Source organism: Mesocricetus auratus, unplaced genomic scaffold, assembly GCF_017639785.1.
Source record: "Mesocricetus auratus isolate SY011 unplaced genomic scaffold, BCM_Maur_2.0 Super-Scaffold_100023, whole genome shotgun sequence".
Lineage (NCBI taxonomy): Eukaryota > Metazoa > Chordata > Mammalia > Rodentia > Cricetidae > Mesocricetus > Mesocricetus auratus.
The window spans coordinates 5,255,993-5,271,290 of NW_024429204.1; the positions used below are offsets into that span (position 1 = coordinate 5,255,993).

At 39.3% G+C, this 15,298-nt stretch overlaps 1 protein-coding gene across 49 annotated transcripts in view; it reads left to right on the forward strand.

Moving 5' to 3' along the window:
- The window catches only part of Rims2 (regulating synaptic membrane exocytosis 2), a 394,972-nt gene that overhangs the window by 272,362 nt on the left and 107,312 nt on the right, over positions 1-15,298 (forward strand). For 30 of the 49 annotated variants that reach the window (XM_040730506.1, XM_040730510.1, XM_040730524.1 and 27 more), the window contains one exon: positions 6,948-7,048. The exons of the other annotated variants lie outside the window; for them this stretch is intronic. In XM_040730506.1, the coding sequence (XP_040586440.1) occupies positions 6,948-7,048 (101 nt within the window). The remainder of the gene's footprint in view (positions 1-6,947; positions 7,049-15,298) is intronic. 49 annotated transcript variants of the gene reach the window in all.

Below are 15,298 nucleotides of genomic sequence, written 5' to 3' on the forward strand. Positions count from 1 at the left end.
GAAGTGATCAAACACTTGCCTATGCTATGTTAGTTACCTGCAGAAACAAAAATTTACTGTTTCACTGGTTCCTTTTTGTGAAATGAGCAGAGATGGACCTGAAGGCACATTGCTATAATAAGAACACACAGGAGGCTGAGGTAGGCAGATTGTGAGTTCAAGTCCAGTTGGAGCTGTGTTATGAGAGCCTAGCTCTAACAAAACAGGAAAAAAAACTATTATCAGTTTATCTGTTGACCTAACTTCCCTGATATAACTTTAAGGTCTATCTTTTAGTCCAGTCAATCCCCTTTCCATTTGCTTTGTGTCTTATAAATTGTTTTTCATTCCAAGAAGGGGAAGGAAAAAAGGTTGAATTTGGATGAAACAAAAATATTATTTCTTGGTTATTTTCCTTTAACTGGGTGAAAGTTCAACAAGGAAAAATTTGTTTGCTGGTGGGTAAATGAAAAACAAAAAGGAAGAAAGGGAGAGGGAAGGACATGACTGTAGCTAGGAGCAGAGGGGGAGAAAGTTTATTGTAGATAAGGAGAAAAGGCAGAGACGGGGACATCTGGGAGAGTGGGGGAGTGTGGGCATGGCCCTGATTCACGTAGAGAGAGAGGAGAAAGGATGGCTATAAATAAGGGATTTTTTCCCACTTGGGTACATTCTAAAAGGGGTGGTTGTTTGGAGAGACGAGCTAGTCTTGAGACTGGATATTTAGTTGATGTTGTTAAATACAGCGAATGTAGATTAGTATTATTCTTAAGGCTTGTAGTGGTCTGTTAAATATAAATAATGATACATAAATCTCATTATATTTTTGTGTGTATATATGTGTATTCACATGCACATGTGTGCATCTGTGTAGAGACCAGAATGAACGAAGCTCCCCAGGTTTCATTCACCTGCTCTTTTTGACACAGAGTTTCTCATTGGCCTGGGATGTGCTCAGTTAAGCTGGATGGCCGTTGAGTCCAGGGTCTCACCTGTCTTTGCTTCCCCCAAAACTGGAATCATTCAGTGTGACCACCACGCATGGATTTCTTTATGAGCTGAACTCGGGTTCACTTGCTTGCAAGCCAAGCATTTAACCGGTTGCGATATTTTCCCACCTCAGATCCTAACAATTCCTTTTCACCATTGCTAATGAGAAAGGCCCTTTTGCACATAAAATTAAACCAATATGCCAAGACCTAAATCTTATTTTAATTTTTATTTTTAAGTTTAAATTAGAAACAAGGTTGCTTCATATGTCAAGCCCAGCTCCTTCTCCCTCTCCCTCCCGTCCTCCTATACCCTCCCACCAACCCTCCATCCCCCCTACCCCAAAGACCTAAATCTTGTACTTGTTTTACAAATGAAAGGTTTTCTTTTTTATTTATTTTTCAGTTTAAATTTAGATAAGAAACAAGGTTGCTTCATAAGTCAGTTCCAGGTCCCTCTCCCTTTCCCTCCCCTCCTCCCGTGCCCTCCCCTAAGCCCCCCATTATCCCCTCATTTCCCCAGGGAGGGTGAGGCCCTCCATGGGGGTGTCCATAGTCTGTCATTTCATATAGGGCAGGGCCTAGACCCTTCCCCAAGAGTTCAGGGTGAGAGTGCACCTCACATTGTTGGATGGGAGTCCAAAGTCCGTGTGTATACTCGGGATGAGTACTGATCTGCTGCCCAAGGCTCAATAGATTACCTAGGCCTCCTCACTGACACCCACATTCAGGGGGTCTTGATCAGTCCCATGCTGGATTCCCAGGCTGATGCCTGGGATTCAAGAGTTAACCTTTGTCTGGTCAGCTGTTTCTGGGGGTTAAACCAGCCCAGTCTTAATCCCTTTGGTCATCAGTCCTCCCTCTCTGTTACTGGCTTTCTTGAGTTCAGCTCAGTACTTAACCGAGAGAGCAAATGAGAGGTTTTCAAAGTCCCAAATGTTGTTAGTTTCCCAGGTTAGTGCCGTCTGCCCATGGCTCCCATACATTGAATGTTGGGTTTTGATCATGTCTTCACTCCCTTCTGCCCCCTTTTCCAATCCTTTCTCTTCCCACTCCCTCTAATTACGTTCTCCTTCCACTATAGGACCCTCTCCTTTTGGATCACCCATATATATACATATATATATATATATATATATATATAATTTTTTTCTTTAAGCTTCACTTAGGAAAGCAATCATGTGTCTACAAACGACATGATTTCATTTTTCTTCAGCTGAATATATGCTATTGTGTATATGTGCCATGTGTTTTTTGTTATTTTTTTTGTTATTCATTTGTTGACAAGGCGCCCAGCTTAATTCCACAACTTGACTAATGGGACACAGTGAACTTAATGCATGAACTTCAGTTCCTTCAACTGAATATGTGGTGTAACTGAATCCTTTCTTGTTCTCTTGAGGCATTTGTTGTCTTGTTTGTTAAACTGTCCTCCACAGTGGTGGTGGTGTTGCCTTACTTTCCCACCAGTAAGGTATTAGGATTCCTTTCTCCCTGTGTCTTCCCCAGCATTTCTTAAAAAAACAAAGTAACAGCCATCCTCACTGTTCTGAAAAAGAATTTCAACATAGTTAGGTTTTACACCTCTCTGTCCGCTAAAGTGTAAACATGTTCATTCATTTATTAACACTTATATTTTTGAAATGTATTTATTTAAATTAGAAACAATCTTATTTTACATATCAATCCCAGTTCTATCTCCCTCCCATCCTCCCTTGTCCCCCACCAACACCTCCCATCCCATCCCCCATCCACTCCCCAGGGAGGGTGAGGCCTTCCATGGGGGATCATCAAAGTCTGTCACATCATTTGAGGCAGGGCCTAGGCCCCCCTCCTAGCCACTTATATTTTTATTTTTGATCTTTGATTTGTCCTTTTTAAAAAAAAAGTTTGTTCAGATCATTTTCCCATATTTGTTTGATTACTCTTCTTTGAAGTGAAAAGTGTATCAGAGAGCTTGAGACATGTCCCAGCAGTTAACCAGGATCCACTTTTAAAACCAACAACCATTTGTAACTCCAGCCCCAGGGGGTCTGATGAGCACTTCTGGCTTCCCGGGGCACTTGCACACCCACACACACACATTGGAAAAGATGTGCACGTGATTAGGAATAAGCCTTTAAAGAAGTTTATTTATTGATCTCCTCCTGTATTCCGTATGTTAATGCTGTTAGATAAGTATCTGGCATAGGTGTTTCTCCCATTCTTCAAGTTGTCCATTCATTCTGTCGATTGCTTATATAATCCAATTTTTAAATTCTTGCTTTTGTTCCCTAGGATGTTGGAGTCCTATTCAGGAAATCCTTGCTATAATCTTGACGAGCCTTCTTGTTTCTTTTCAACTCTTAGTTTCAAGTCTCTCATAAAGGTCCATGAGACGCGTTTTCAGCGGGTATTTGTAAGATGTGAGGTATGGGTACAGTTCTAATCTCCATGTGAATGTGCAGTTTGCTCAGCACTGTTTGTCTGTCTGCTGTGCTCTCTGGGGATCTTGTCAAGAATCAGCTGCTACCGCATTGGTTTAGTTCTGAGTTGTGTATTCCATGGGCCTTCCGTGTCTGCCTTTCTCAGGGAGCTGTGCTGTCTCTGTACCTATGAGTGAATTTTGAGATCAGTTATCATCAATGCATTCACCCTCGTGATCGCTTTGGTGGATTTTGAGGTTTCCTGTGCTTATAGTTGAATTTGGGTTTTTTGTTAGTTTGCTTGCTTGCTTTCTGGTTCTGTGACGGATCCTATTGGCATTTTATTGGGGATTGCACTGAATTTGCAGAGTTTTTTTTGGTTCTATGTCCATTTTAATAGTACTAATTCTCCCAACATAACATGGACAGTTTTTCTGTATTCTGCATTGTAGCAACCTTTCATTTCCTTGATATTTTCATCTCTTGATGCTAGTACAAATGTACTTGTTATATAGAAAACCTACTAATTTTTTTGTTGATTTTGTTTCTTGTCACTTTGCTGGGTTGGTTTTCCAGTTGTGAGAGTCCTCGTGGGGTCCTGAGGTCTTTTCACAGATGGTGTCACAGCATCTGAAAACAGGGATGGCTCGGCCTCCTCTTTTCTTTTTTTTTAATTAAATTAGAAACAAGCTTGCTTCACATGTCAATCCCAGCTCCCTCCCCCTCCCCTCCTACTCTTCCTCCCACCAATGTCCCCCAACCCCCCACTCAACCCCCACACTGCTCACCAGGGAGGGTGAGGCCCTCCATGGGGGACCTCCAGAGTCTGTCATTTTATCCAGGGCAGGGTCTAGGCCCTTCCCCAAGAGTCCAGACTGAGAGAGCATTCCTCATTGTGGATGGGCTCCCAAAGTCCATTTTTATGCCAGGCATAAATACTGATCTACTCCCCAAGGTCCCATAGATTGCCGAGGCCTCCTCACTGACAACCGAATTCTGTTTTTATTTTTCTTGCCTAATTGTTCTGGGTAAAGTTTCATTGATGCTTATTTGAGAATGAGAATGGGCATTGTTTTCCTCTTTCTTGATTTTAGAGGAAATGCTTCCATTTCCCCCAAATTTAATACGTTGTTCACTGTGCGTTTGTTACAAGAACACAGCCACGGACATTTGTGTAAAAACTGCGAATGGCTGCTTTCATCTGGCTGTGGCAGATTTGCAGCCAAGTTCAAGTTTGCGCACAATCGAAAGACTGCCATGTAGGACTGAGGCAGTAACCCATTCAGTAAACCACTTGCTCTGAGGGCATGAAGTCTGAGTTTTAACCTGTCACTCAGGTTAAAAGAACAAAAGCCAGGAATGGTGCGCTGTGCCCTTATCCCTGTCACTGACTGGTCAGAGACTGGCAGATCCCCGCAGCTGACTGGCCTGCCAGCCAACGAGAGACCCTGTCTCAAAAGTTCCGGGTGTGCAGTGTCTGCAGAGCTGCTCCTGTGATCATGCACACACATTCATGACATGAGCACCCCACTACAGGACCAAGTGTGCACACATGGGCAGGCACACACACACACACACACACACACACACACACACCTACGGTGTATGTCATTCTGGGTTTTTAAATGAAAAGTTTGCCTTTCTTCCTGGTTGTCGTATTACTTCCTAGTATTCAAAGGAACTAAATGTTGCTGTCAGAGAAGTTTCCCATACCAAAAACTAAGTATTAGAGAACGCTTATGTTTATGTGTGTATGTTTTATACCTATGTTTCTGTGTGCTTAAGTTTCCTTGTCAGTTAGCATTATTTAACATCCTGTTCTTCTATTGTGGTGGGCAACATGAAACTTTCTTAAAGAATCCTCCCCAACAGTATTTAACAAGTAACTTCTTTTCACTGCACATAATTGTTTTTCATCCAGGACTAATTTTTATTTGTCTTATATCAGAGCACTTCTTGAGCTACGAACAATTTTCCAGGTGTAGTTTGATGGACTAACAGGTGTAATACTTGGCTATAGTTCGTGCCACAGGAATTCATATGCTTTCATATATCATTCAGTTTATTCTGCAATCTTGAATTTAATATGGAGTCAGCTATATTGTTATTATAATATGCCTATCTTAGTAGTTTATTGGCTCCTTACTGAATAATTGATTTCAACTTGATGGCATAAAAACAGAAGTAATCCCATCACTTGGGAGTCTGAGACAGAAATTTAAGGTGAACCCAAACCTATCTCATAATGCAACAGTAATTTGATGACATAGTTGGGGGTCACATAATTTAATTCTTTATGTAAACTTTTACCCAAAACTTTGTTAATCTTTCTGGAAAATTGTGTTCCCTTTTATCCTACTCAGTCAGTCTCCACTTAAAATTTGTTGTTAGCAAGACTTACCTGTTATATAACAAAATTTTTGCAGAGCAGAAGTAGTATTTTACAATGACTTAAAACTGTACCTGAGGAGAGGGCTCTGTAACTGCTAATGTTGCTGCGTTTTCAATTCCATATATATTACTATATTTTAGATCAGGTAAGTATTAGATGCTTGTTTTGATGGGTCCACTTTTGTCTGGCTATCTTTACTTCAGCTTTAAAGTGATGGTCTTGAGCAAAGGGTATGTATGTATTTGTGTGTTTGCATTCCTGTCTACATGCATAGCACTTACAAGTTTACATGACAGTGTGCTTCTATAGCCACCAGTTGAGCCCATCAAATTCATTTTCTTCCTTTGTGTTTTCCAATGTATATATTTATTTTAAAATGATCTTCCTATAAATTCTCTTTATGGGAATCATATGCTTTTTTGTATGTTTCTTTCATATTCATTAGGGCTGGGTAAATGAATTTAAGTTTTAATTCTAATCAGAGTTTAAAAACCTATCTAAAATTGATTTATTTTGAGTTAGTAACAGTTACTGAGAACACCGATCTCCTCTCATAATAGACTCAGCATTCATTTTCTCATTTTTAATATTCTAGTTTTAGTTAATCTCAGTAGTGTTTTATATATTTGCCAGCATGGTGTTATCAAAAATGTATTTCGTAAACTTATTTCTTAATTTTAGTTATAGAAATTTCAAATTCAAAAGTTCCTAATAACTAGATTTATAATGTATTCTAGGAGAACTTGCTTTAACACAAAGCCTAATTTTATGACACTAGTTTAAAAGTGCAGTTTTAGATTGCATTTTGAAAACTGTTAGAAGCCAGTTACAAACCAGTTAAGTGTATGCGATGAATTAAGAGCCAAAGTTCTTGTGCCAAACTTGTGTACTACCAAATATATTCTTCCGGACACAGATGTGTAGGTGGGTTTTTAATCCAGTTGTCTTCTCTTTTAATGCAAGTATATTTTATTCAGATTGAAGTTGTTATGTTTAATAATCTTGCTTTTGTTTACCAAAATGCATAGTTTAACTTAAAATAAAGACAATACATTTAATTTCTATCTACTACTTGGAGTGAAAATAGCATATCAGCCTCACATTTCTTCTTTTGTACATCCTAATTAGGATTCAGAAGTAAGAACCGAACATTAATTTCATGGGTTTCTTTCTACTTGATAGGTGCTATGGATGTAGAGGAGAGAAACCGCCAAATGAAAATTAACAAATACAAACAGGTAGCCGGATCAGATCCCAGACTGGAGCAAGATTACCATTCGAAGGCAAGACAATTTTCTTTTTAAAAGTTGTAAAACAGTCAATCATATGAAGCTGCTAGATTCTTTTAAACAAGTGGGTATAGATGGATCAGACCCAAACATAAGATGTAATGGCCCAGTGATAGTGAATGCTAAGATGTGTAATGTGTTTGTGTGCCAGCTCTTAGGATTATGCTTCTCCTTACTAGAAACACAGTGTTATACAATGCAAGTTAAAGATCACGGAGTTATGTAACTTATAAGGCTAAGGATCTAAGGACCAAAGCTTTCAGATTTTTTTTTATTTCATAAAATGTGTATCCCTTTAAAAATGTGTAGGGAAATCTTCCATTATCATCCTGTGTGTGTGTGTTTTTTATTACACCTTTTTCTATTTTATGTCTTACTATTTTGGTATTTCAATTATTTCTGCTTTACTACTGAGTTATTGGGGAAAACATATGCTTAGGCGGTTCAAACGGTATTTTAGCAAGTATATTTTTAAGTTGTCTTCTGGGTATAAGTTGAGATAAGTCAGGAAGAAAATTCCTTTCTCTTCATAACCTTTATGTTTTTAAAGGCACTTTAGGATCCTATTATTGTATAAAATGAGTATCCTATCTACTATAATTATTACACATTATATTCTCAATAATATCATTTTAGAAAAGAGTGTCATGAAAAACAAAAGCTGGGACAAAGGGAAATGTTGCTAGTTAATGAGCAACACATGCAGCGTGACATCCTGACATGCACAAGTGTAGGATGCGGGCTTACTTGACTGGTAAAACACTTGCCTAGAATGTAGTTTACCCTGGACACAATCATTAGCACCATTTATAAACAACCAAACAAATAAATCAAGGAAGCAAGCAAAGGCAAAAAAAAAAAACAAAAACAAAAACAAAAACAAAAGGCAGAAGCCTGGTTGGTTGGATGAGGTGCAAATAATAAAAAATAATTCCTAATCCCTGCACTGGGGAGGCAGAGACAGGCGGGTCTGTGTGAGTTCATGGCCAGCCTTTATAGAAAGTGACATCCAGGTCCCCCAAGGCTACACAGTGAAACCTTGTTTCAAAGCCATAAACAGTAAGTAAGTAAATAAATAAGTCCTCTAGAAACAGTAACAATGGGTCGTATTTGAAATTCCTGATAAGTGTATTTCAGGGTCTTGGAGCAAAAAGATGCTTACTATAGGTATGGCTAAGAATTTTTACTTCCCAGAACAATAATTTGAAGTCCTTACCACTCTTTGTAAATGAATGTTTAAAGCCCCACATTTTTATAAACTTTGACACTGTTGCTCCAATGGGAAGTGATTCTGAAATTTAGTCTTTGTAGTAGAAGTAGTTGGCTAGAAGCCAGAGGTGAGTAGGATGAAAATCTGGATTCTCCATTCTGAGGGTGAATTGTCTTACCTTCTGTAAGACCTCGTATGGAGTTGGCTAATCTACCAGTGTAAAACAAAAATCACCCCATTCCTTTTCCTGCTGCTAGGACTTTGTGCTCAACTCACTCCAAACTATAATCCAGTGACTAAGGTACAAGTACACTTGTATTCTAATGTGCAGCTGTCCTTGCTTGGTGCCCTGGTACCCTGCCCCCCCACCCCGTCATCTATCTCCTGGGGAAAATTGGTGCCCCCCACCCCGTCATCTATCTCCTGGGTAACCTTGGTGCCCCCCCACCCCGTCATCTATCTCCCGGGTAACCTTGGTGCCCTGCCCCCCAGTCATCTCTAGGTTAACCTTTCTCTCTTAAAGGTCAAAGAAAAATTTTGGAGTACTTTTTTTCAGTCAAGATTAAGTTCTTTTTAGTTTCCATAATAATAGCTTCTTAGTTCAAAATTTTAAGAATCATGTCTTCTTTTTACCAATAGACACACCTCGAATCTTCATTTCCCTATTTTGAGTTTCTTTAAGTGCCATTAAAAATACTACTATTGAATTATGTATTTTAATATGGTATGTCCAGTTTCCCCCAAAAAACTAATCTAATAAAGGAACTACTATAAATTATTGAAAGTTAGTAATCAATTGTTATAAAATATATAAAGTTAGATTTTTGACTGTTATAAACTAATAGAAACTTTGGTAGCATGTTGCAAAATATAGAAAGCGGGGATATCTGCTGCTAGAAATAAAGAAAGGTTAAATAATTTACTGTTCTAAAATATAAAAATAGGTTATCTACTATTATGAAATATAAAAAGATGAGGAAATAACTTATAAAATCAAAATTGGGTTATGCACTGGTATGGCACAGCAAGGTTAGGTGAGCTACATTAGACAGTGTAGGGAGGTTAGGCACAGGAGTGCATGTCATCAAGCCAGTCATGGAAAATGACGTAGAGCTAACCCAGGTTTTCAGGTTTGAGATAACTGACGTGAAACCCAAAGCTTTAGGCATGTAAAGTAATGCTACACTTTCAGCTATAATCCTGGAGTGTCAGTGATGGTGTTATGAAGATCTGTGTCGTATTCAATATTAGACTAGTGTTTAAAATCTCGTGAGCCTCCTTTGTTGGTCCTCTCAGGGGTTCTCAAGTCTGCTGTGTGGATAATTCTAAATGACTCTAAATACACTCACAATACTAACAAGCCCTCCTCAGTGACTCCCTTTAGAAGCATCTTGCTAAGCAACAGGCTTTCCAGAAACATTTTGCATATCCTCAGAAACTGGAAGCTGGGGTATTTTTAATAAGACTGTAAGGGAATGTGTACATGTGATTTCTAGTTAATCGGAGGTCTTCTCAAAGTTTTCCCCAAAGAGGAATATGACAAGGCACCCAATCGATTTTTCACACTTTGAAGTTCCTCCATCTTAAATGTGATTCATCTCTTCCTTTCTTGACAGTGATCTATTGGTTAACTGACTTTTCTTCTTCAAAATCAATCTTCTCTTCATTGGCTCAGAGACTTGTAATTTGTCTATGAAACTTAGCAGCACAAATGATAAGTTGGCCTGTGAGTTACATAATGATTAACATAATCATTCATAATTAAATATCAAATACTACAATGAACTATATAATATTTAAACATATAATATTTATTTTTGAATTATCTATATTTGGCATCTTGGGTCATTTTCAAAACAATTTGATAAAAATACTTTTATGATTTTACAAATAATAGCATACAATTCGTTAGCACAGAGTATGTAAAGAGCCTCGTTTCTTTTGTAATGTTCTTCTTTAAAGGACATTTTATGGAAAAATTTCTCCAAAATCATCATGATGTTATAGTCTATTATAGCACCTACACTATAATTTTCTGATTTGAATCCACACAATTAAAAAGCAATATAGCTCATAAACTGTTGTGCTATTTTCAAATATAGACCAAAACCCTACAATTCATTTAACTTACAGTGTGAAAGGCTATTCTGTTGATTGAACTCACTGAACTGGTTTTCTGCGAGCAGAAGCGATGCTGTGAAGACAGGAAAGGGTTTCTTCCTGCGTTCATTGCATATGCCCTACGTCAGGTAGCTTACAGATATCTTGTCACTCTTTTCCTTAAGTTTCTGCATTGGACACTCGCACACACATCTCACAAGCACGAGTAACACATTCCAGTAAAAGCCATTGACATGAAATATGAATACCAGTACAGGGACATATTTCATTTTAAGTACAGGTAAAACTAAAACTAATGGGGCCATAGGCAATATAAAACATTTTAGAGAATTTTCAACATTGTCACAATTAATTAAATTGTTTTATCACAGCTAATTATTTTCTCAACAGAGAAAGCAGATTCAGTGCTAGCCTTTATATTGACTTTTCAGAGCACAGGCAATGGGGACATCAGAGAGAGGACATCAGTTGAAGCCTGTGGGTGACCACATGGGTGTTTAAATGTTTGTGCAGAAATTCTTGGAAGCACAGACATCATTCCACTGTGGCAGCAATTCTGAAGTGCAGCATGGAGCCAAGCAGACTCCTCTTGGGTGGTTTGGTGGCCTTGGTCCTTTATCCTCAGTTTCTTTATCAATGGTGCTAGAAACTTCCTAGGGCAGTGTGAGGATAGCTGTGTGAAAAGATATGGTCTTGCACTTAGTGAGTGCTTGGGAACAACACGGATGATATTAGTTTTCTGTTAATAGTGACATAATCAAGCATAGTCATAGACAATGCAAAAGAAATGGTGGATCCAAATAAAATTTCAGAAATAACTGAGCTAATGAAAGGACCTGCTGTAGGACAGATACCCTTAAGTGTTGCTTTTCCTTCACTATGTAATGGGTTCAAGAAACCAAAATGTAAAAGAAAATTAATATAAAGCGGTAATATAAATTAATATATGAACCTTGAGTATGATATGCAAATTATAGAAAATAAAACAACTATAACGTGTGATTAATATTTATAAACAAAATTGTTGAAATAAGAAATTATACTGTCCAGGTTGACATTACATGCGTGTAATGTCCCTATTATTAACAGTGCACATTTTCGAATGCTTCTTAATTGTGAGGATCATAAATAACTCTGAAAGCTGATGGATCAAACTTATATGAGGCAAAATTAAAATACAGATTAAATAGTCTTATACACATTAAGATGCATATACAGATTAAATAGTCTTATATACATTAAGATGTATAAGATGCATGAATTTTGGATTTGAGTTAGAAATAAGACCATGAATTTGTGGATCAGTTTTAGAGCATTGATTGAAGTGAACTGCTGGGGAAATTTTCTTCTTACGCAGAAGGCTAGAATTGCTGATGTCATGTATTGAGCAGCATGCAGAGTCTGTGATGTCATAGAGCAAGCAGTGTGCTGAGTGCGAGCCAGGCTTTACGTGTGTTGGAGAGCGCGCTGCGGAACACTCTTCCCAAGTGCCACGCAAGTGTGCTAGTCAGGGAAACAGGCATCTTAGTGTCCTCACGGGTCCTCGGGATTCCGTGGAGATGTCCCATGGGAAGTAATGAGCTTCTTTCCCTTTCAGTAAAGTCTATTGTTTCATAAGCAGAAGCAGGGTTCCTATTGGCCTTCATCCAGCCCGAGGCCCCGCAAAAGGCCACACCTCATTTTCTGAAAACTTCTATTTGCCTTTGTCATTTTTTATGCTATTGCGTTCACTTTAATAAAACCCTGCAGTGAACAGACTCTGTAACAACATCCCAACTTCCAGAAACCAGTAGACCTGCTTTGGGACCCCGGGGAGGCACAAAAGATAAGACAGACTGCTTGGGGGAGTCCCTTCCGCCAGGCCAGCCTGCCAGCCTCTCAGAAAGACAGTTATGGGTGCTGCGGCTCCGTAGACTGCCCAGCAGAGGGCGTCTCAGCAGGGACCGTGTGCCGCTCCGTAGACTGCCCAGCAGAGGGCGTCTCAGCAGGGACCGTGTGCCGCTCCGTAGACTGCCCAGCAGAGGGCGTCTCAGCAGGGACCGTGTGCACAGCAGAAGTTGCTTCTTCTGTGCTGCTCCACCTTAGCCAGACGCTACACCTTTAATTAATCACCTTCTGTGTGATTTTACACAGTCCCTTACACGTATATTTATGACGAAATTTTACAGGCTAGATTGTTGAACCCATAAGTAATACAATGGCAGCAGTATTCAGTACTGTTCTGGAAATACAAAATATCTAAGTAGTCGTATGATCAAGTCCCAATAAATAAAGCCTTCACTCCCAGTGTCAACATTGAAAAACGGCTTAAAGCACAGTCCTTTATCGAGAAGACAAAGGATTAAATCATACTTTGAAAATCTTTTTGTCTTACTTTTCCTTTTCTTTTTTTAGCTTTTTAAATAATCTTTATGTAGTGTTTCCATTATCTGCAACGTCCATCAGACTAGTATTTTCAGCTAACTAAACATTTTCTTAATGCATTTATATCACTTTTCCTATTATCTTTGAAGTAAGTGGAAGGAGGGATGATGAGTATGTCACCGGGGGCAAAGAAGCCTTTGGGAATGTGTTTGTTTCCTTTAGTGCGGACCATCAGTTCCTACAGTAGCAGCCACGTGCAGAGCAGCACACAGAAATACAGGTACGCGGACGGTTTGAGAAAAACCACTCCTCGGCTGATTTTTCTCATCAGTCGATTATGATTTAATGTAGGTTATAGAGGAGTGTTAAATGGAACTCCAAAAGTAAACTACACACTCTCTTTCTACCACTCCACAGCCTTAGGGGAAGTTTCCTGTTATACTACACAGAACTGATTTTGTAATTAAGTCTGTGTGCGCAGGTCCGTCAAGATGGGGCCTTGGTATCACACCAGCAGTGATGGTGATGAAGACAGAGGAAGGAAAAGAATTGCTGACTCCTACAAGCCTCGGAGCTCAGGCTTTATTTGTGACCTTCTAAAGTTGAGTACAGCACATAAAATTATCTTTAGGGCAATCATAAAAGTCAGAAAGTAGAAAAATGAAAAAGTTATATATATTTTTTAAGAAAACTAAAAGCTTATTTAATTGTTTTTGTATTTTTCCAGTCTGCTAAAATTATCTTTCTTTCATGTTCTCCAGTGAGCTGGATATCCTTCCATTTTATTCCAAATGTCTATGTATAGTTAGCTACAAATGTTTGTTTACGCATAATTTAGATATATATATGTAAACAATACAGACACACACACACACACATTCACAGACACACACACACATTCACAGACACACACACACATTCACAGACACACACACACACACAGACACACACACACACAGACACACACACACATTCACAGACACACACACACACACATTCACAGACACACACACACATTCACAGACACACACACACACATTCACAGACACACACACACATTCACAGACACACACACACACACACATTCACAGACACACACACACACATTCACAGACACACACACACACATTCACAGACACACACACACACATTCACAGACACACACAGACAGACACACACACACACACATTCACAGACACACACACACACACACATTCACAGACACACACACACATTCACAGACACACACACACACAGACACACACACATTCACAGACACACACACACACACATTCACAGACACACACACACATTCACAGACACACACACACACACATTCACAGACACACACACACACACATTCACAGACACACACACACATTCACAGACACACACACACACACATTCACAGACACACACACACACACATTCACAGACACACACACACACAGACACACACACACACATTCACACACACACACACACATTCACAGACACACACACACACAGACACACACACACATTCACACACACACACACACATTCACAGACACACACACACACAGACACACACACACACATTCACACACACACACACATTCACAGACACACACACACACAGACACACACACACATTCACAGACACCATAAAGCTGATCTAGCAAATTTCTGTCCTTGATGTTTTAATTGATAGAAACAACTTCTGGTCATATTTTCATTTCATAGGGATCCATATGAAATAGTCACAGTAAATAATTTTAATGAAATGTCAGACATTTTGTATTTTAATATGTAATTAATCTTTGATTTTCTTTTGAAAATACTTAATTAGCTTTAATTTTCCCTTTTCCTCAGGATGCAGTGTTAATTTGTTAACTAAACACCATAGATTGAGTAGACTAAACTCTGGACATGTATTTCCCTGGTTTTTGGATGCTAGGTGAAAAGTCCCGGTTCCTTCTGAGGTCCCGCCCTGGCACGCCCATGTTGGCTTTCTTTGGGTCCTCCCCATCTCTCCTCTTTGCGCCATGTCCTGATGGCTGTAAGGACTCCTGTCCAAACGGGTGAGGACTCAGCCAAATGACTTCATCTTATCTTAGTTACCCACTTAAAGTCCCTGTCCTCTGATGCAGTCACCTTCTGAGACACTGACTTCCACATGTGAATGTGGAAAGCAATGCGGTTCAGAAATCTCTAGCTATTAGCGGATGATCGTTTAAATTAACCCTTGAGGAGCTGGAGACATGGCTCAGGGGCAAGAGCATGCACTGCTCTCGAAGGCCTGGGTTTGCTTCCCAGAGTCCTCATAGCTCACAGCCTCTGGGGTTCAGGAAACCCAAGGCCCCTTCGAGGCTAGTTGCAGGCAGGATGCAAAGCTTGTCTCCTGACAATGTCGTGATGAACCCAGCGCCACTAACTGATGCTACATTGTTTGGAGCATTTTGGTTGGTTTTGTTACTTTTTTCCTTTCTCTTTCTTCCTGTTTTCCCTACCATCCTCTCAAATCCTTAGGAAATCTTCAGAGTTTGTTTCTGAGAGTTCGCTTTCAA